Raw genomic sequence first — 22,526 nt, 5'->3', positions numbered from 1 at the left:
TGCATCAAGGCTTGAAGAAAGAATTCTGGAACTGCTGTCACATTCCTGTAAGGATATGGTTTATTTAATCAGGGACGTATTCCTCGAAGACTTTTCAGTCAGCCCCATCTGTCTGCATTGAATATCCCTCTGTTTTTCTGTCAGAGCCTTCCCTTGCCTCTGACTGTCCCACCACTTCTACTGTGTATCTTGTGTACCCTCCTCTGCCTGCACCCCACCACCTCCAGTGTGCATATTCTGTACCATCCACAGTTCATAGGTTGCCAAGCCTTAGCAAATATTAATAGCAAAATAGCAAACAGTCCTGTCAGTTAAGTGATCTCAACCAGATATTGTGAGAGGAAATATAAGTAATTAAATACCTGAAATGTAGTCTGTGTGGATATTAAATTCTGACAATTAGCACCCCCTATGTCATGAAGTCCTTACAGAGATCCAGGGTGTAGTTGGTTCCTGCAATCTGCTGCCTGTGCTGTCCTTCCCTCTCTGTCCTCCTAGTTCAGAACACAAACATATCTCCCTGATATTCTGATGTAATGATCTTGTGTGCCAATATGTCTGCTGGTCTCAGAGGAAAAGAGCTGTAGCTCCTCTGGTCTTTGGCTATGTCCCTTCCCCCAGTGGTTTCCACTGGGTTCCTTCCAGCAGCCCAATTTCCCTTTAGTTGTATAGTGTATAATTAAGCGTAGCTCTCAAAGTGTGGAAATACCAGCACCCTGTCCAATGGCAGCAGTAACTCTCTGCGTCTGGAATACGTCTTTGTGAGAATAAGAGTGAGCATTCTGTTTGCTGCTGTCACTGAGAATAAGAGCGAGCATTCTGTTTGCTGCTGTCACTGCCTTTTCACCGGGCTCCTGGTGGTGCATTCCAAGAGTGATCATCACCCCCCATGTCCTTCTCCCACTGTGCTGCCAGCAGTTCACTTCCCCCAGCTTATACTTCACAGCAAGCCTATCGTGGATTAAATACAGTATTCTGTATGTTTGTTTTGAAATAAACTGTAACCTTTTTGCTCTCTTGTTTAGCTTTTGGCAAATCCTTCCCTAGACTCTAACCCCTTTTACTCCAGTGCTGCACCTCTTGGTATCCTGAGTAAAAAGATTGATCCCTTAAATATGTCCAAGACAAATACTGTAAAGATTACTGGATAAAAGAGAGACCCCTGCAGTATTCTTCTTGTCATTTCTCTAATTGTTTGACATTGCCCCACTTGACACTACTTTGTCCTTCCATTCAGTCATGCAGCTGTGTTGTCTTTCAGTCTTGATCGTACACCCAGCCCTTTCAGTTTCCCTATCAGGCTATTGATAAAGTTCAGGTTGACTTCAACTGCTAATCCTTTGTCAAGTTCACTTGCAACCCAGTCATAAAACTGGATTAGGTTAGACTGACAGCATCTTCTTTACTAACACTGGTTCTTGTTATGGGTATTGTTTTCCTTAGAAAAGCTACCAGCCTTTCCCTCATGGTTCTGTCCACGAATCTCCCTGTCATTTCTGTTAAGCTAACGTGCCTGTAGTTCACAAGCATTTCTTTTCATGCCACCACCCCCACCCGCCCAACACACACACACACACACACACACACACACACACACACACACACACACACACACACACATGTTGTGCTGTGATAATATACTTGCTATCTTCCAGTTCTCTAATGAATGACCCTTTGTAAATACATCTGTCAAGGGGTTTTGCAGTACACCAGCCAGATTTCTGAGGACTCTGTCAGGCAGCCCATCTGGTCCCTTTGCTTTATCCTCCCTAATGGCAGCAAGTGTCCTCCCCTCCTCCTCCTCCCTCTCTTTACTGATGTCTGTACATTGCCCCATTCTGCACTAACCTCCTCACCGCATGGCACTCTCCCTTTACTTTTCTTTGTGAAAACTGAAGTGAAGCATGTTAGTACTACTGTTTTCTCCTAGTCTTCTGTGATCTGCCTCCCACCTTTGCTCAGCTCAGCTAGTTCTATCCATCCCATCTTTCTTTCTGTATGTATCTAAAAAAGCCCTTGCTCCCCTTTATCATTCTTGCTAACTCCCTTTAAACTTTTGTTTTTGCTGTCCTCACAATGTTTGTTACCCTTTTACTAGCCTCATTTTACTGTGTCTCACTCCCACCTCCTTTTGGCCTCTTCTGTGCCCTGTCTTTTGCCATAATTTCTAGCCTCACATTCCCTTGTAGCAATAATGGTCTTCTCCATTGCTTCACAGCTTTGTTTCTTCCTTATAACTTTATCTATAGCCCTGAGTACTCCATCCTTTACCTCATGCCATAACTTGTTTACTTCTTCACTTTACTGGTAGTTTCCTAACTCCTTAACCCTTTCCCAACGACAGAATAATGCACTCCAAAATCGCACGCCATCTTTGCATTCTTATCCTTCCTGCTCCTCTAAACCAGTTGACATGATCATTGTTGTCTGATGTTGCCTTCCTGGACATAAATGACAATCTGTGCTTTGGTTAGGACCATGCTTAAAATTCTATGCTTTTTGCTACAATCCTACACCAATTGACCAAAGCCCTCTTTATCCAAGAGATCAAATAGCTCACACACTCTCTGTAACTTAGAGGTCAGAATCTGATAGTCTGCTAGTGATTAAAGTCCTGTTTCTTGCATTTCAAGCTTAGTTAACTTAATGCATACACATAATAGGTTGGATTCATGAATGCCTACGCAAGTGTACACAGTCTGTGTTTAAGAAAATCTCTACCACATTTATGTCCTGTCTATTCATTCAGAAATATTAGAGATATAGTCTTCACATTGTGGTAACCTTTATGAATTCCTCCCGATATTTAAGGTTGCAAGACAATCAGATGGAAAACTAAAATTAGGAGGAAGAAGGTGGGAGTTGTGCTTGTGTTGTATAGTCACTCAGAATGGTGTACCATTAATATTGGCATTGATGAAATTGGACAGTATGTTTTTAATCTTCTAACTTTTCTAAATGTAAAATTTGTACTGTTAAATCTGTTTAAGGTTCTGCATTTGGTGCAGAGTATTGTGGCAGACGAAAGGGTTAAAGTGGAAATTGAAGACGCATATAATCCCATTCCCAGCAGCTCTTACAGTACTGATGCGTTTGGCTTCCAAACTGTGAAGAAAACAATCAAAGATATTTTCCCAGATGTCTTGGTTGCTCCAGGTAAAAATAAAAAAAGATAAATGTTCATTTTTGTATTTACTTCCATTCTGGCCTATGAAATAATAGGGTGTTGAGTTGTCTACTTTATACTCTTTAAGATCATCTTCATCTGATAAAAAATGCATTGTGTTTTAATTCACCAAAATTTGTTGCATCATATACAGGATAAAGTTTGAAAACCTGTGTGGAGCATGTACTTAGATGCCTGCAAGCTGTGATATTTTATATACGTGTGTGTGTGTGTATAATTATCATATAGATAGATATAGATACATAGATATACATTTATAAAAAAAAATATATATATTTATATATATATATATATATATATATATATATTTATATAAAAACAGCTCCAACTCTGCTTTTGTTGAGTGGTTTAAGTATATCATATGTGAAAAAATTAGTTAACATACCATATCAACATAATTTGTAAATAGACACAGCAAGTAAGCAAGCCAAAAGCTTCCAAACAGTAAGTGGTTCTCCTAATCGTCTTTACCCTTATTCAGGTAATAAGCCTCATGATAATTAAACACCTCTGCTTGAGGTAAACTATTTCCCGCAGCTATAGAGAGCAATCATGGCATGTAATTTGGGGATGGTAATTCTCATCCAAGCTGATTCATACTCAGTAGGGAAGTGCTCTGGTGAGCATTGGAGATTACAGACATTTAGGCTGAGAGAGAGAGCAATATCACCTGCAAATTGAAATACAGTCCTCATGTCCCCAAACTGAATACTGTGTAAATCTTGATATACTGTACATGAAAATTGCAAATGAAGGAAACAAGACAGACCGAGTCCTGTGCCGAGCATGAATGTATTTAACTTAGTGAAAAGAGTTCAGACATAATTCTGAGGGAGCATGTAGGTTGACCAACACCATATTCAGTGAGTGACAGTTGATTGGATAAAAGTTACCCAAACAACTTTTGAGTTCTCTCTTTTCTCCATAGTTATGCAACCTTGGTAGGTGTGTATAAGCTTGGGCAGTTGTAGGAGGTGTGCCCACTATGGGTGATGCAGGTGGACATGCCCCCTGAAAAAAACGTTTTCTCCAAGGTTTACCCAAGTTGTTTTGGTAGTTTTTTTTTTTTTTTCACTTTGCTGACATGCACTATAATAACTGTTGATAGACTGACATGATTCCCAATTCCCCCTTCCTTGACCAAACAGTACATATCAGTGGCCGCAGAGCACTGTACTAATGCAGCACCTCCTATTGGGCATTCCCTAAAATACAATCATGTGCTATCTCTGGGTCCACAAAATGCATGTTGACAGGACCTGTCCGGTATCCATGTGTGAGAAAAGATAAGATCTGCTGCTGTATGGCCAGGGTGAAATCTGCTTTACTTTTCCTGGATCATAGGCTCAGCTAACAAATGAACTGTCCTTTCCAGCACCCAGAAATAGGCTATCCCAAGAAGGCTGAGGTGTGATATCTCTATAATTGGAACTCAGCCTCATGTCCCCTTTTTTTGAAATGGTGATCACTAGCCCAATCAGTCAATCTAGAGGTACTGTTCCTGCTTTCATACAACATAGTAAAGGAATGTTAACCACAGCACCAAAAATATCCATAAGTTTTAACATTTCCAGTTGGATTACATCCGTTCCCATAGCCTTGCCACTGCAGAGGTCTTTAATTGGTGCACTGATCTCATCAACAAAAATTGACCAATTTCGTTGGTTTCTTCTGCTTTTGTCTTCTCAGAGAAAGAATGATTGCTGGTTTTAGGAATTCCACATTATATTTCTTACACTTCCAAACAACATCCCCAGTCAAGGTCAGCATTTCCCCACCTTATTGATTACAGCCTGAATAATCCCCAAATCACCCCTCCTGAGTGACCAGAACATTTGCCAGAATTTCTTTGAGACGGTCTGAAAGTTACTATTCCATGCTTTCCCCAAACCCAACTTTCACCCAGGCCTTCACTTCAGCATCTGCTATAGCTGCTACATTTTATACTTTCAGTACCTATTGGTTAGATGTGGAGACCCTCCTGACAATATTGATCACAAGGCCTCTTTCCATGAGCCAAACCTTTGCTCCACAACCTGAGTACTTCACCCACTTGTCTGCTTCACTTTTCATCCAGTGCATACTGTTTCTTTCATTCTGTTCTAGTTTATTCTCTTGTTTAAACCATTTTAACTTCCATCTAATGTATGTCTATCTCGTGTGCCCTCAATGACCTGAGAACTATAGACCCATAAGCCTAACCAGCATTATCTGAAAGGCCATGGAGAGAATCATCATGGAACTTATCAACAAAGGTATAGGTGACCTTCAAACTCTTGACCCGACCCAATTTGGCTTTGACTAGCTTATGCTCATTAAACCTGGTGGACTTCTTTGTGAATGTCACAAAAGCCCTGGATGAAGGCAAAACAGTACATATACCCTATCTATACTTAGCCAAGGCTTTTGACACAATTCTCCAGTCAGGCATCAACTCACCCAACTAGGAATTAACCCATATGTCACTAGATGTGTAGCCAGTTGGCTCACTGACAGAACGCATACAGTCTAAGTTGGGGATTCCATCTCTACCAGCAGACCATTTACCAGATGTTCTTCGTGTTTCACTGTTGCAGTCATTACATTTGGGTAATCTGCTGGTAGGTTGCCCTCAGTTGGCCTGAATAACAAAGTTTTGGGTCCTGCATTGGTTGCTGTCTCCTCTTCCATGACGTCAGGTTGTCAGGGGTACAAAACATGCAGCCGACGCCATTTTAATCAGTCTTTCTTGCCGCGCGGTGCCCGAAGCAGAAGCCATTCGCAAGTGCCGGTCGGCCGACCGACTCCTGAAATTTTCATTTTCGAGTTTCAGAACCGAAGTCTTCAAACTAAAGCTAAGTACCCCATTGGGGAAACTTTTTCTTGCTCCTTAGCGATGTCAGTAAAAGTTAATAATTGCATTACTTGTGGGAAACAAATACTTCATAAGGATTTTCATTTGTACTGTATTCACAGTGTGCCTTGCTGTCGGTTTTGTGCTAAATTTAACCAACACACTATTAAGCGTCGGTATATTTTTGCTTCTAAATATTTTGGTTTAAGATTTAACTATCCTGAAATGTCATCGGTTAGGAATCCAACTGCCGGAGTTCACAAAAAACGCAAGGAAAAAGACAGAGACAGATTGTCGAGGTCCAAATCCGATGACGAAGCTTCTCCTAAGCCAGTCGTCGGTTCGCCGGTACTCAGTGAGGCGCTTTCGCAGCCCCTGATGCCCGCTACTTTTGAGTCACAGGCCTCTACCGAGACCCATTCGGAGTTCGGTATGCTGCGAGATTCTGCAAGTATTGAACCCGCGGATGTCTCTCCCTTGGATAGGTCCGGAGCTGCTGAGCAGGCACCAGCTTCTGAGGGTGTTTTCAGGCCTCAACATTTGTATATTAGACCGACGCCATCATCAAAAACAAGGCCAAAACCAACTTCTATGTCTAAAAAAACCGACGCATGAGCCACGTGCTCAGGCCCCTATGCCTAAAAACAAATGACCAAAATGGCTGAGGATTTAATTACCTTGATCAGGGGTTCCCAACCCCCCCCCCCCTTGCTAAGAGGCCTAGGCAAGGCACTGATTATGAATCTTCAGATCAGGTTTCCATTTCTTCTGATTCCTCTTCTGATCTGGAATTTTCTATTCCACCTTGAGGCTTACTCTTTTGGAGAGACTTTGCATACTTTAAGGGAACATTTTCACTGGGAGAGTCAGGACTTCTCAGAATCTAAAAAGAACCTTAGGGATTTTCTTCTTCTTCCTCAGCATAGGCCTTTGGCAATACCTCCTGTATTAGACATTGTTGATGTGTTCTCGGAATCAAGCATGGCTCCTGATTCCCTCCCTCCGGCTCTTAGTAAGCCAGACAGATATTACAGGGTTCCTGATTCCCACAAATTTCTTTTCAAAAACCCTGCTGCTGACCCTGAAACTATTTCTCAACCAAGGGTGTTAAGGCTTCTACAGCCAAAAATCCTACCCCTTCTGATAGAGATTCCAGGGTGCTGGATAGATGGGGAAAGAAGGTTTATACGTCTTCAACCTTGGCAATCAGGGCTTTAAACTGCCAGTTTCATATACTTAAATATCAACAGCATGTTATGGGCTTAGTGAAACAGAAAATTATGTTGATTTCTGATTGTGTGGAAAATAAAGAGTTACAGGATTTATTGCATTCAGCAGAACAGGCTGGAAAGCATACTTTGCAATGTGGTTTTGATTCCTTGGAGGCCTCTTGCAGGGCCGCCGTAACTGGATCTGTGATAAGAAGGCATGTCTGGCTCAAGGAGCAAAAATCTGCCTGATCATGTTAAAGCTAAATTGTTGGATGCCCCTTTACAGCAGGACAGTCTGTTTGGTAATAAGGCAGAAGAGGTTTTAAAGAAAATGGAAGACAAAGCTAAATCTATGCAAACTGTAAAAGACTTCCTGTAAGTGCAGCCACCCAGGTTCAGTAGACACTGGCCTACTAAGAATTGGTCATTTCCTGTGTCCAACAGAGCCGCTCAGGGCAAACCCAGATGCTCCAAAGGCTCCAGATTTCAGTCACAAGGATCTTACAGGTCAAAGCAATGGGGTGCCTCCACCTCCAAATCAGGAGGTAACAAAACACAACCCTACAGTAAACAGTCTCAATGACTTTCCTCTACCATCTCCAAGCACTTATCTTTTGGCAGCCCCCTTGGGGGTAAAACTAGCACTTCATGCTCAAAATTGGCATTTAATTACCCAGGACAAGTTGGTATTAAACATAGTATCCCAGGGGTACAGATTTCATTTCCACATGTTGCCAAATCCAAACAGATGACCAGATTTGCCACCAAATCAGTGGGCTGAGGCCCAGAAACAAGTCATGTCCCTCATGGATATGAGGGCTATTCAACCAGTGCCAGAAAAGGAAAAAGGATAAGGATTTTATTCAAGACTTTTCCTGGTACCCAGAAAAGACTAATCATGGCGTCCAATTCTGGACTTATCAATTCTAAATACGTTCCTGGACATTCCAAAATTCAAAATGCTGACTTTACAACAGCTACTGCCTATGCTAGGCAAGAATGCCTCGTTGGTAACTCTAGACTTAAAAGAGGCATACCTGCATATCCCAATAAGGGAATCTTGCTGAAGATACCTCCGTTTCAAAGCAGGCTTTTTGCATTACCAATTCTCTGCACTGCCCTTTGGCTTATCTACTGTGCCCAGGGTCTTTACAAAGTGCCTGGCACCAGTAATTGCATTTTGCAGACAAAGAAACATTCAAATTTATCCATATCTGGATGATTGTCTCATTCAAGCAGAGGACAAGGACACTCTTCTTCAACATCTGGCGTTTGTAAAAAGGCTTCTAGCATGCCTAGGGTACACCATAAACTAAAGGAAATCACAACTGGTACACTCTCAAATAATTACATTCCTGGGTGCAAGTTTGAATACAACTGCCCAGATGGCTTACCTCACGCCAGACAAACAAATTCAATTGACAACATACTTCAAACAAGTGGCAACAAAAACCCAGCTATCTGCAAGACAAATTCTGCAGGCTTTGGGGTTCATGACATCCTGTATTCTACTAATTCCATATGCAAGACTGCATATGAGGAAACTTCAATTGTACCTAAAAAGCTTATGGAGTCAACATTGTCACAGCCTGGAAACAATGATTCCTCTCATTCCCTGCCTGCAACAGGAGTTTCTTTGGTGGGCAGAGGCATGTCACCAAAACAAGGGACTGTCATTCATTCTACCCCCTGCCACCCAAACCCTAACTACAGATGCAGCAGACTATGCTTGGGGGGCACATCTGGCAGGGAGATGCATTCAGGGCAAATGGAGCCCAAACCAAATGCATCTACATATCAACCAGAAAGAAATGCTAGCTGTACAGAAAGCCTTCAAGGACTTCCTTCATCCAGGGCAGCTACTGATAAAGACGGACAACACCACAGTTATGTGGTACATAAACAAGCAGGGGGGTACTCACTCCTATCCCCTTTGCAGACTAGCCATGGCCTTGTGGAACACAGCCTTGACTTACCAAATACATCTTCAAGCTCAATTCCTGCCAGGAAAGCAAAATACTCTGGCAGACGACCTAAGCAGAAACCTTATGGACCCGCATGAATGGAAAATGAGACTGAGGGTAGAGGAATGGTGAGGATGCAGGGAGTAGAGTTGGTAAAGGTGGATGAGTTTAAGTACTTGGGATCAACAGTTCAGAGTAATGGTGAGTGTGGAAGAGAGGTGAAGAGGAGAGTACAGGCAGGGTGGAATGGGTGGAGAAGAGTGTCAGGAGTGATTTGTGACAGACTGGTACCAGTAAGAGTGAAAGGGAAGGTCTACAAGAGGGTAGTGAGACTAGCTATGTTATATGGGTTGGAGACGGTAGCATTGTCGAAAAGGCAGGAGTCAAAGCTGGATGTGGCAGAGTTAAAGATGTTAAGATTTGCACTGGGTGTGACTAGGATGGACAGGATTAGGAATCAGTATATTAGAGGGTCAGCTCAGGTTGGACAATTTGGAGACAAAGCAAGAGAGGCAAGATTGCGTTGGTTTGGACATGTGCTGAGGAGGGATGCTGATTATATTGGGAAAAGGATGCTAAGGATGGAGCTGCCAGGTAAGAGGAAAAGAGGAAGGCCTAAAATGAGGTTTATGGATGTGGTGAGAGGACATGCAGGTGGTTGGTGTGAAAGAGCATGATGCAGAGGACAGGAAGAAATGGAAACAGATGATCCGCTGTGGCGACCCCTAACGGGAACAGCTGAAAGAAGATGATGATGATGAATGGAAACTGGATCCACAAATTTTCAGCATGTTAATACAAAAATAGGGGAACCCAGACATAGATCTATTTGCCTCTCCCCAAAACTATCAGTTGGACAAATTCTGCACAAGAACTCATCACAAAAAAGCATGGAAAGTGGATGCTCTATCCTTCAGCTGGAAAAACCTATCAGTTTATGCCTTTCCCCCTTTGCCTCTACTCTCCAAGGTCTTACTAAAAGTCAGACAGGAAAAACCAAAAATGATTCTAATTGCTCCGGACTGGCCTCGCCAACACTGGTACCCGCTTCTAAGGATTATGTCACACCTTCCTCCATGGTACTTGCCCCTAACACCTCACCTATTGTCTCAGCAGAACTATCAAATTCTGCACACTCAGCTCCAAACTCTGAATCTTGCAGCATGGCTAACCAACTAATTTCACCAACCACATCTCTCAGTAAACCTGTGATGGATGTCATTTTGGAGGCCAGAAGGCCTAGTACTAGAAAATCTTATGCTGATAAATGGAAGAGATTCTGTGCTTGGAACCAAGCACAAGGAATAGACACAGTAAAGCCCAATATTCCTCAGATTTTGCAATACTTAACTGAGATGCTTCACAAGGGCCTAACTTTTTCTTCAATAAACATCCATGCCTCTGCCATCTTAGCTCATTACAACACAGTGCCTCCCCTCTTTTTTCATCCCCTGCTAAAACAGTACCTCAGAGGGGCCAAAAATTTAAGACCTCCCAGGAGAGTGCCAACTCTTGCATGGGACCTGAATTTTGTGATGGAAAAACTCACCCTACCTCCTTTTGAACCAGCAGCTACTGCGGATACAAAATTTCTTTCTTGGAAGACAGCCTTTCTTTTGGCAGTTACTTCAGCTAGAAGGGTTTCAGAACTGCAGGCTCTCATGGCAGTGGAGCCTTTCATTATATTTTACCTGGACAGGGTGGCCCTCAGGACCAATCCTTCTATTATCCTAAGGTGGTATCCAATGCGGCTCTTAACCAGACCATTCACTTGCCAACTTTTTTCCCAAATCCGCAGAACAAGGGGGAGCGGATTCTGCATTCACTGGATGTACACAGACAACTAAGATTCTACCTAAACAGGACAAAATCTCTAAGAAAGTCTGAGCAACTACTGGTGGCATTTGCTGCAGGATCATAGGGGAAGGCTATATCAAAGCAGGCTATTTCTAAATGGATAAGCCATTGCATTTGTTTCTGCTACTTGCACCATGGTAAACCTGTGCCCAAGGGGATCAGATCACATTCCACTAGGGATGCCTCTACTTCAGCAGCTTTTCTCAGTGGGGTCCCTACCAGAGACATTCTAGAAGCTGCTACTTGGAGCTCAGTTCATACCTTCACAAAGCATTACCATGTACCTCTGTTTTCTAAATCCAGGGCAGGCTTTGCCACTGCAGTCCTGCAGGGCCTTGTAGCTGCTCCTAATGCTGTTTAGTTCCATCCTCCCATCCATAGCTTTGGGATTCTACCCAAATGTAATGACTGCAACAGTGAAACACAAAGAACATAGTACAGTTGTGTACACTTACCATAAATGTAGATGTTCGAGTGTATTCACTGTTGCAGTCCAGGTTACCCACCCACCAGCCCCCTTTCTATACCTTTTCTTTCCTTCACTATGCTCAAAAGCCTTTGTGGTGTATTTGCTTTTAGTTGAAGGTAAAGTTTCTGTGTTCTAAAGTGCATTTATATATTTATAGTTTTATTTATATATATATATATATATATATATATATATATATATATATATTTTTTTTTTTTTTTTTTTGCTCCTCATTTCGGGGGCACCTGACATCTGGGGCAAGAAAAACTGATTAAAATGGCATCGGCTGCATGTTTTATACACCTGACGACCTGACGTCATGGAAGAGGAGACAGCAACCGACGCAGGACCCAAGACTTTGTTATTCAGGCCGACTGAGGGCAACCTGCCAGCAGATTACCCAAATGTAATGACTGTAACAGTGAATACACTCGAACATCTACATTTATGGTAAGTGTACACAACTGTACTTTACAAGGATCTGTGCTTGTTTGGAGTCTATTTCTCAGAAGTCCAGGTGAAAATAGATGGCCTGCGGCTTACCAAGTTCACTGATGACTGCAAACTAGGTGCAATTATTGAGTCCCCAAACAATGTTGACATACTACAAAAAGCTTACACAGATAAATGACTGGTGCCAAAGCCACAAACTTAAACTAAATGCAAATAAATGCAAAGGGGAAGTCCTTGCAAATTACAATATTAACAGTACTGCCTTAGCTCAAACCCTGTGGTGAGAGATTTGGGAACACAGGTTGATAGCAACCTTAACTTTGATTACCATGTGTCCACAGTGGTAAGGAAGGCCTTCTACATTGCACATCTCATAAGTAAGGGCATCACATCCATAGCTAAGGATGTTATAATTCCCTGTGCACATCCCTCATCAGACCACTAATAGAGTTCAGCGCTTCCTTCTGTATGTACCTCACCAGACTCCTGCAGCAGCTGGACAGACCTCACTGGTTTCTCACCAAGAAAATGCAGGGCCTTCAACACATAACCTACATGGGCATACTAAAGGCCCTGTCACTGTCCTCTGGATCTTATAGGCTGCTGAGAGGCGATTTGTGTCTGGCCCGCAGAGCAGTGTCAGACCCTGCCCTAATGGAAATGCTGCATGTCCACAAGTCAAATGGGACAAGATTCACTTACTCTAGGGATCTTAACCTAGCCTGCTAAATTAATAGGACATGCTGGAGAGGCAGATATGTTCCTCAGAGACTGCCACTCCTCTGGAACAAATTTCCAATTCACTTAAAACAGAGCTCCTAAACAACCTACTTAAGCATAATTTAGACAATTGGATAGGAGACCGTAAATTTACCTGGGGATGTCACCTATGTCCCTCTTGGATAAGGGCAGTCGATGTGGATCATTGACTCACGCTGCAAATAAAGATCATACAACTTGGTCAATAAGGGAACAAGGGTATAACATGGCAAGGCTTATAAAGGACCTAGGGTCAATAGCATAGTAACCACCTACGAAGACAGTCCAACTGGAAAATGAACCAGAGAACTAGGAGTTGTGAAGCAGCAGTGCCTAACGACTGTGCTTGTGTTCTTTTCTTGAATATTTTTTCTTTATATATTCTTGTTTGTTAAATGTATATCGTCTGACACACATACAGATAACAAATAAGTCAACCATGTTCTAACACCTCTTACTGGGAGCTTTTATAATGTGTTTACTTTCCTTGATTACAGTGTACCAGCATATGGGTCCCTGTCATAACACAGAGAACTTGGATCACTGAAACTCAAATGGTCTAACCAATTTCACTGAATTTTTGTTTCATAGAAAAGTATAGAAGTGTGTAGAAAGTATGCAATGGTGCCATTTCTTATCATAGAAGTTATTAGGTAAGTGAGTCTAGCAGAATATGTGTGAATTATGAAGGTCAGCATTATGTTGTACCCCCGGATCTGTATATGTCTGTGTTTGCTCTCGAGCACTGATTCATTGTGTGTGGTGTTTTTTTCTTTTCTCCATTGTGTGCACGCATGGAGATAGTAAGGGTACTTACCCCCTTGCAAAAAATGTTTTAAGATAACCTTCTCCACAAGAAATACATCTCTTCTTGAAATGAGTTTTCAGTGAAATGGGTTCGACTGTATGAGTTTCAGTGAAATTAGCTTTCGGTGTTATGACATAGACCTCTTGCATACAGTAGACACAAACCTTTTGTCATTGTTTTTATACATACTGCACATTTTCTGACATGAACTATAATAAAAGATCACTTGCCATTGCTCTGTATGAAAATAATGATTACTTCTGTTCTATGTTTTTAAGTAAAGGTTCTCATTTTCATTATGTCCTAGAATTTAACAGACACATCTTGAGTGACCTTGCATATCATTAACTTACATCATCATCCATATTTAATGTAATATTTGGACTTTTTCAGCATAAGCTCTTAACAATTTTCTGTTTAACTTCTGCTGCACTGTTTTCAGTCTTAATGCTTTTCATTCCTTTTTAAAGCTTTAAACTAATTATAGGAAATGCTTTATTTGTAGAGTCTCTCTCTCTCAGCTAGGTATGCATGAATTGTATACGATAGCATTACTAAACTATATTTTACATCATGTATTAATAATACTTGATGATTGCCCTCAGTGACATAATGCTAAAAAAATCTTTCCATGATACAAATAATGGGTCTGGGTGCTGAAGAGTCAGCCTGAGGTCAAGAATTGTGTAGTCATGGCCTAGCTTTCCTCACCATCAAGTTCTCTTTGGGGGTTTGGGGGGGTTGGAATGACATTTGGCACCAATTTGCTTGCCTCATAGTGATAACCAGAAGGTAGTTGTGCAGATCTTGTTTGCACAAGCAGGATGTGAGTGGACACTAATTTCACTTGCACAGGAGCTGTATGCAGCGCACTTGTGTTCCATGTGTATTAGTGTGCTAGAGAGCTTGGGGTAAAATCACTTCATCTGTAGTATGATGGACTCTATTTTTGTCCAACTGTTGCTGTGGTCCTTGTCAAATTTTAGCCAGTTGGTATATTATTCTTCTGGAGATGAGATGACCTTGCTGACAGTGGGTCATGTGATGCTGTTGCTCAGTATTGCATAGAACTAGGTGAACAAATGGATTGACTAGGGATATATAAGCTACAGGGACAAAAAAAGTCTAACTTGTATATCAAAATATCTGATTTCCCTTCAATCTATTTTAATGGGACCCCCACTGTTGATGGTCTCTTATTCAGACTGTGCAATATCACACATGTTAAATTGCATTTTGATTAGCATCTTAATATGTTAGGTGGGTTTCAGATTTGTTCAGCAATTTGCTTATGAGACAATTTTGTTACTATAAATATGACAGTTACAGTATTTTGTCTAGGCGAGGAGAGATGAGATGTGTCATAGTAAATCCCATCTTTAACTGCATATTTTACTTTTGTTAAATCGGTTTTAGCTGTTTGTGTTACTTCTCCCTTCCCAAACACATGGATGGTCATTTAGGTATGATTTGTGATGATTGCCCACCCTTTTTTGGCAGAACTTGGCTTTGCAGTGCTGACTGCTAAAGTAGTCTGAGGGAGTGAAGAGAGAGTCAGGTTCATGGTAACGTACTGTGGGAAGTTTTACATGTAACCTTGGTCCTGTCAGGACACTGGAAACCAAAAGACTGGTCATCCAAAGCTCCATTTACATGGCAGCAACAAGAATGCTGGCCAGCTCAAGCTCCTCCCATGTCCATAATGAACTGCTCTCAACTAATTCTCTAGGGCTTGTTGCCACCATTAAAACTTCGATGACTTCTCTGAGCTGTCTCGGGCATTTGGTATTTTTGAGATTTTCTTCACTTCTTCCTGGGACAGATAAGTCTCTTTCGTAGTAACTTATTTATATTACAGAAGCGTCAGGACATTGCTTGCTTTAGCTTTTATTAGCTCTTGAAACTCCTTTTTTATTCATTTAACCTAGACTTTTTCCCATTGGATTCCTCCCTGTCCCTGTCAAAAAAAAGCTTTAAACTTCACTGGCTAGAACAGACATTGGTATATTTTTTCAGGTGTTTACATTTGCAGTGTATAGTTGGTTAGTGTGCTTTTTATAGGGAAGAACAAGACCTCTGGCTTTAAAAAATTAAGCAGTGTGGACACAAGATCCCATTCCAAGACCAACACAAGTTTTATATCATGTATCTTGGGGTTTGGCATCTTGATTCTGATAGCACCATGTTCAGAAATTTGAGTTCTAAGACCCTACTAGACAGAAGAAATAAGCTAGTGTTTTGTTAAAAGAATTATTGAAAGTAAAGCCCTTAATAATGAGAATGGGTAGTGAAATACAAGATAGGCTATGTAGCCAGAGTAGCAATGTATCATTTAGGTTTATAGATTAGTACTAAGCTAGCTGCCCTTGTGAGCCATTTTAAGCTTAGCCAATTATCCGTTGTGAGACTCAAACCCTGCACCTTGTGTTTGTAAGGAAAACACCTTAACCATTAGTCCATCCTCCCAACCCTCCCAATTTAGAGACATACTTCTTATTCACATGAATTATGGAGCATTTTATGGTTGTATCTTTCTCACAGTATAGTAAATGATGTGTTACAGAGTGATGTATGAACTAGTACATAGACTGAGCTGTACTGTGTTACTTCTAGGCAAACAATATGAGCAGCTGATAAGCTGCTTGTTTCAGTAAGCAGGAGATAAGTAGCAATTACTAACTGTATTGTATCCAGTTGTGTGGGCTAATTGGATAACTAGCGTAGTGTGATACTTTGCAATAATAAGTTAAATTTGTTGCAGTTTAGAAAAAAGACATTGGATCGTGGTAAGCTTAAGTTAGGTAACATAAGACGTGCTGAATAGTTGCTATAGTGAAAAGAGGTTAATGTAGACAGTTTGTGTGTGGAAGGTGTCCTGGAGCTTTGGAAGCTGGCTGACTTTTCTATACTTGGCAGGATGTAAACTATATAGCTAACACTACTGCAGCAGTGATTATTTGATCATGTGATGTGTTGATAAGTTTACTTACACAACTGTACTTTCCACTCCCTCCATAGAAGAGTTTGTCGTAGATAAAAAATACTGTAAGTTCTTTAAAGATCATGTGCAACCTAATGAATTGGAATACATGTCTGAGGAGTGTTCCAGTCCTATTTTCATATAAAATAATGATTTTCTGTGAAAACAGTGCCAAGTTTAAAAAAAAAATCCCAGTATGTGGCTGTGATTGGCATAAATTTGTAATTCATAGTCAGATGATGCAGGCTATCCTTTCTTGACTTCCATCCCCCAACTACATTAGATAAAGGTTTATTTTTAAGACTGCTGCCTGCTGTAACCAGCGACCTGACTAATCCCCCTATTAACTAATTACATGAATTATTAAACAGTCAGGTGTATAGAATTATATTGGTAGATGCAAATTCAAAGAACAAGCTCTGAACAACAATATTTATTTATTTATTTATTTATTTATTTGCATTTGTTTACCGGAAAGGTCTACTGGGTCAAATGTACCCTTTTTCAGTGGAGGCTCGGGGAGAAAAGCTCCACAATGAGTAATAAATACATAGACTAGAAAAATATTAAGAACAATAATTTAAAAAAAAAATAAATATTTTATGAATAAAAAAATATTTTATGAATAAAGTTGCACACATGAATCTAATGGTAACCATTTGAAATGTTGGGACCCACTAGAATGAGTCCCAAAGCACGGAGACTGAATGGCAAAAAGATCAAACTTGCATAAACTAAATCCGAGATGCCATTTCCCTGAATATTCTCTTTTCTCAGAGGTGCAATCTCGGTGTTGATGTATTTACGTTCGGGGGGGTGGGGGGACTTACCCCCCTGCAAAAAGAAGTTTTAAGGCGAAGAGCTATTTTTTGAGATTCGCTCTTCTCTGGGTTTTTGGTCTTTTTTTCGGATTTTTACCACTCAACGTTTCGATTACCGACATTTCAATAGGGAGCAGCATTTAATTCCTGAAACATTACTTATTTCTCAGTGTTCTTTCTCTGAGTTTGGGTGGGCATTCATAAAAGTACTGAGACGTGTACACTTTCAAGCACATGTCACGATAACCTTTTCATATTTAACAATGGTCCTAACACCGCGATGCACAGCGCTCTAGCACAAAGATGTGCAGCACTGTGTAAGGTTGGCTTCTCAGCTGTGCTGAATACTAATGAGGCAGTCCAGAGGAGGGCATATGCTAATTAGGTATTTTCTGTCTCCATCTGAACTGTCACCAGGAAGGCATGTACATGCCGAGAGATTCAAGAAATTGCTTGGCTGTGTAAATCACCATGGCCAGCTCCATCAATTCATGGTAATGAAGATGGCCAAAATGCCATGTTCAGCTACTGAATTTGACTGTGATGCAGAGGTCTGGGGTGGGGGAGACACTAGACACCATGGATTACTGTACATTTAAGTACTATAATGGCACTGACTTCAGTACGGGGATCGGGGGGTGGGGGGCACCAGACACCAGGGATTACTCTACACCAAAGTGCCATAATGCCATCAGCAGTAGTAAAGTGTTTGGGGGCGAGTGAAACACTACCACCAGGGAAGCTATAATGGTACCATACCAGTACTTAAACTATTATGGCCATTGGATGTGGGGAGTGCTACTGGGCACCAGGGATTACTCTAACCTCAAGTGCCATAACAGCACATGCAGCAGTATGGGGACTGGTGGAAAACACTAGACACCAGGACAAATATGATTGTGTTATAATGGCCTTTTAAACTATTAGGGGCATCATAGGGGATGTGGGGGAAAATTAGACACCAATGCAACTAGACACTTGCTGTAATGGCACTTCAACTGTTACAAGGATTTGGGGGTGTAGGGAACCATGGGAGAGCAGACTAGTCAAGGACCGTTATGGGAACTGTGTGTGTGTGTGTGTGTGTGTGTGTGTGTGTGTGTGTGTGTGTGTGTGTGTGTGTGTGTGTGTGTGTCTTTGCATGTGTACGTGTGTGTTTAGGAGAGTGACTAAAACGGAATGCCAGTGTTTACAAGAGCAACAGTTCACTATTGTTGCAAATTGCAGTAATAACTGTGTTTCAGAGAAATGCAAAATAGCTGATAATGAGGTCTTTCCTCATCATGGTTAACATGTCTCTGATTCTCATAATACTGAGTCATGTGAGCCGGGCCTTTTAGCTGCTCACGCTGATCCCTTTAATGAATTCCTTGGTTTGTGCTTTTTGTTTTGTTTTGCATTTCAGCTGAATCAATAGCCCATCCTGGGCTAAGGCCAAAGGCAGAGACTTCGCCCCTCCCCCGAATTCACATCAGCATCACCACCCTACTTCTGCTAGATGGTGGTAGCATGAGTCACAGCAGGTATGTAAGCAGCATCACGGAAGCTCACCAAAACCTTTTATTGTTTTATTTAAAATTTTATATATAAATATCAAAAATATTACCCAGGATTTCAGAGGGTGAACAGTGTTATTATAAAAGTAGCAACTTTTTCAGTATGTTACAAGGTGGGCTATAATTTTGCACGTGATCTTTAATTTCCTGCAGTGATATTCTGTAATTGTGGAGGGGGCTCTCATTGCAAACCTGTCCAGGACATTGCAGGGGCACAGCAGTGTATATGGGAGCCCCTGGCAAAATTGTTTGATATTCAAGATAGCACTCTGCATAGTAACATATGAACAATAGCAGCAAGCAATTGTGGGGGGGACCATAAGATGCCTACCCAAGTACTCCTTTAAGTAGAAAGTGTGGAATTAAGGACCTAGATCTCCTGTGTGCATGCTTCAAGTTTATAATTTTATAACCTTGCCAGTTTTACAAGGCCAGACTTTTGTTTAGGAAGAGATATGAACAAGGGTCATTGAGGGATAGGCATGCCTTTGTCCCAGTGAAAGGGATGCCATCAGCATGCTTGTGGTGTGGTGTTCCTACAGTGAACATATGAGATTGAGCTCTTTTAGCAAGAGCTACCCATCTCAAAGGTCAATTGATATGCTGAGCACCGGTGTATAACTTTATTTCTTATGAAAGACTTGTATGATATCTTGACGCTAGGGGGGTATATTGTGCTTTACATATACTTCCTCAAGATTCAACACTGGTTACTGAATAGAGGGAAAAGTGAGGAGAAAATTGTGGTGTATGCTTAATTTAGAAAAGAAGAACAATTTTACAAATACAGTAAAACCAACACTTGGTGATTGAGTGTTAGACACAGCTGGAAATCTAACATCTAATTATCTTCCATTAGTGGGCTAAAAATAGCTGTGTGCTTAATATTTTCAATATATTTTCTATATTCATTTTCTGAATGGGGTTCATTGTGTCACTGCTTGACACAAAAACATCTGCTTATTCCTCAAAGACCAAAGAGAAAACCTGTTAATGACTTCTTAAGATGGGATAAAGTTCTCACAGCCCACTTTTAAGAGTTCCCCCAAGTAATACAGTTAACTTTAAAGTCAACAAACCTCAGGCCAATTCAGATTTATGACCATGCGACATCTTCTCTGTCCTTCTAAACCAAGTAAGACACTGCAGAATAAGAATGACCCGACATGCAGATGAAGGCAGATGTTCTGACTGACCTGATGATAGCTATTTTTCTTCAAAAAAAAGAAACCCCAGCCCAGTCATGTAAAACACTGATACTTTACAGCTTGATTGTTATTTTAGTAAGCAGTATTACATTTTAATAAAGGATGAGCTATCATTTTGACAGACAAGTGACTTTTTTCTTGGAAAAAAAAAACATAAAATTATTTCTATGTATATTGTAATGAGTAAGTTTTGCACTTGGACTATGGCATTTCATCCAGATTTCCCTCACTCCCATCCCAATCAGTAGCTGTCCCACTAATAATGCTCTTTTATTCTCTAGGTCTTTTTATTGGAGCTTCAGACAGCAAACATTTCCAGAACCTCACAAAAGATATATACCGCTTTGCACCTGTCCTGTTCAAACCAGAGGATCTTAGCAGGTAAGTGTATTCCTTTCCGAGATAAAACAACTAATTATTCTATCCCCTGAGATGTGATTACTTTTACCATGAATTTGACAAACAATAATGTGTGAACTGCATCCCCCTAAAGTTGGACCGCTGCTGATTCACATCATCTGTAAAGCAAAGTAGCCTGTGGTCATCCTAGATCCAGTTTAGGTTCTTAGTATACAAATTCACTGATGTTTCTCACAGTGACAGAAGGGTTCAGTTTTTTCCTTGCTGTCCCTTCTTACTACCATCTGCCTTGTCCAAGTGTTCCTCCTAGTTTGCACAAGGCAGACAGGAAGTAGGTGTCACCCTGATATTAGGACAGGCTTATCAAGATGAAGATGTGATATAACTATCAGTGTACCATGCCATCCTGAAGATGTGGGAGATTTTCCCCTTTAGTCTACCCCCTCGCCCAATCCCAAATGTGTTGTACATCATGCTGGTTGTTACTGCTCCCTGCTACATATGATCTTTCTTCTCCCTTCCAGTCTTTTTCCACTGCTACAGTAGCCAGGTAGGGAGTAAACGCACCAGCCATGTAAGAGAATGAAGAAAGCAAAGCTCCTCAGTTTGCCAAACATGTCCATTACAGGCACTTGCTGATTGAATGCTTGACACAATTGGAAATCTAACATGTAATTACCTTTTTATTAGTGGTCCGAAAACAGCTGTGTGCTTAACATTCTCAATATATTTTTCTATGTTCATTTTTTGAAAGTGGTTCATTGTGTCACTGCCTGACACACAAATACCTGTTAATTCCTAAAAGACCAAAAAAAGAAGTCTATTTAATGATTTTTTAACTTGAGGTTAAGTCCACACACCCTAATTTTAGGGGTCCCCCAGCTAGTGCAATTAACTATGAAGCTGACAAACCTCTGGGTAAGTCAGATTTGCCAGAATATCAGATGGAAACGTTCTGTCTGGATCACTGGTCTGGATTATATAGAGCATGTGCTGGTGGATAAAAAGGTCAGCAGGTGTGTTTACCTTCTACATTCCAGTGTTTGGCAAAGCTTTTCCAAAACCTGTTTCCTTTTTCAGAAAGTGGTAGATGGCTGAGTTTCTGCTATTGTAATGTAACATCATAATGCAAAATAAGTATTAAACTATTTTTTCAATGTTCATGGAAGCTTCTCAATACATTTTTATCCATATGTATGTACATATTAATGTGCACAGTTTTCTTATGTTAACCCCAAATATCTAACCAGTTTGATGCTGATTTAAGCATAAGTTTGAGAATGGACTTCAGGGCCAGCCATGGAGGGAAAAGACCTGGTACCCAGCATCAGCACTTCTGTGATTCTAAGAACCGCAAATTGCTACAACTTCTGGAATCTAGTTAATAACCACAAATCAACCAGTAGAAAACAAGGATGTAAAAATATGTATCAAAAGTGGGGAGAGGTAAAGGAAATCATCGTACAGGGACAACAGAGTCGTATAAGAACATTGGATAGAAGATCATTATTTCAATATACTGCTATTCAGTTTGGTGGGTTTGGTCATTACAACAGTAAATCATAACACTTGGGTTCTGTTTTCCACCTAATTTACTTTATCCTATCCATCCACTATTGTCAAGTCTCTCTTTTGTCAGTCTGTTGGACTTCAACAGAAAAGGACTTACCATAGATCACTGCTTCAGAATACTGCCATGGTGTTCATTTTTTTAAGTCGCAAGTTTTTTTCTTTTCTGTTTTAACACAAAGCCAGCTTAGCATCAGAAAAGAGGATTGAACATGCTTCTTCTATACGAATTACAAGAAGAATTTATAGATTGACATCTTACAATTAAAGAGGGTACTAAAACTTAAATGACTCTGGGTCAAGATTTTGACAAGTGCCAGGAAACTTTCCTTACTGACATTAGTGCTGTCCTAATAATACAGTAGCAGCACCTTCATTGTTACCCACGTAGATCCGCTTGCAGTCACCTGGACGTAGAGAATTGTAAACTGGTTAAGCCAAATAGATCTTCCCTGAAGTCAGATGGATGTAGCAGTTTTGAGGGCTGGAGA

At 40.9% G+C, this 22,526-nt stretch overlaps 1 protein-coding gene across 3 annotated transcripts in view; it reads left to right on the top strand.

The window, feature by feature from the left end:
* Nucleotides 1-22,526, top strand: part of PM20D1 (peptidase M20 domain containing 1) — a 486,974-nt gene that overhangs the window by 403,048 nt on the left and 61,400 nt on the right. For all 3 annotated transcript variants that reach the window (XM_044076838.1, XM_044076837.1, XM_044076839.1), the window contains 2 exons: nucleotides 2,991-3,156; nucleotides 20,388-20,487. In XM_044076838.1, the coding sequence (XP_043932773.1) occupies nucleotides 2,991-3,156; nucleotides 20,388-20,487 (266 nt within the window). The remainder of the gene's footprint in view (nucleotides 1-2,990; nucleotides 3,157-20,387; nucleotides 20,488-22,526) is intronic.

This window comes from Protopterus annectens, chromosome 7.part0 (assembly GCF_019279795.1).
Source record: "Protopterus annectens isolate FY-2018-M chromosome 7.part0, PAN1.0, whole genome shotgun sequence".
Classification (NCBI taxonomy): domain Eukaryota; kingdom Metazoa; phylum Chordata; order Ceratodontiformes; family Protopteridae; genus Protopterus; species Protopterus annectens.
This window is presented reverse-complemented; position numbering and strand designations above follow the sequence as displayed.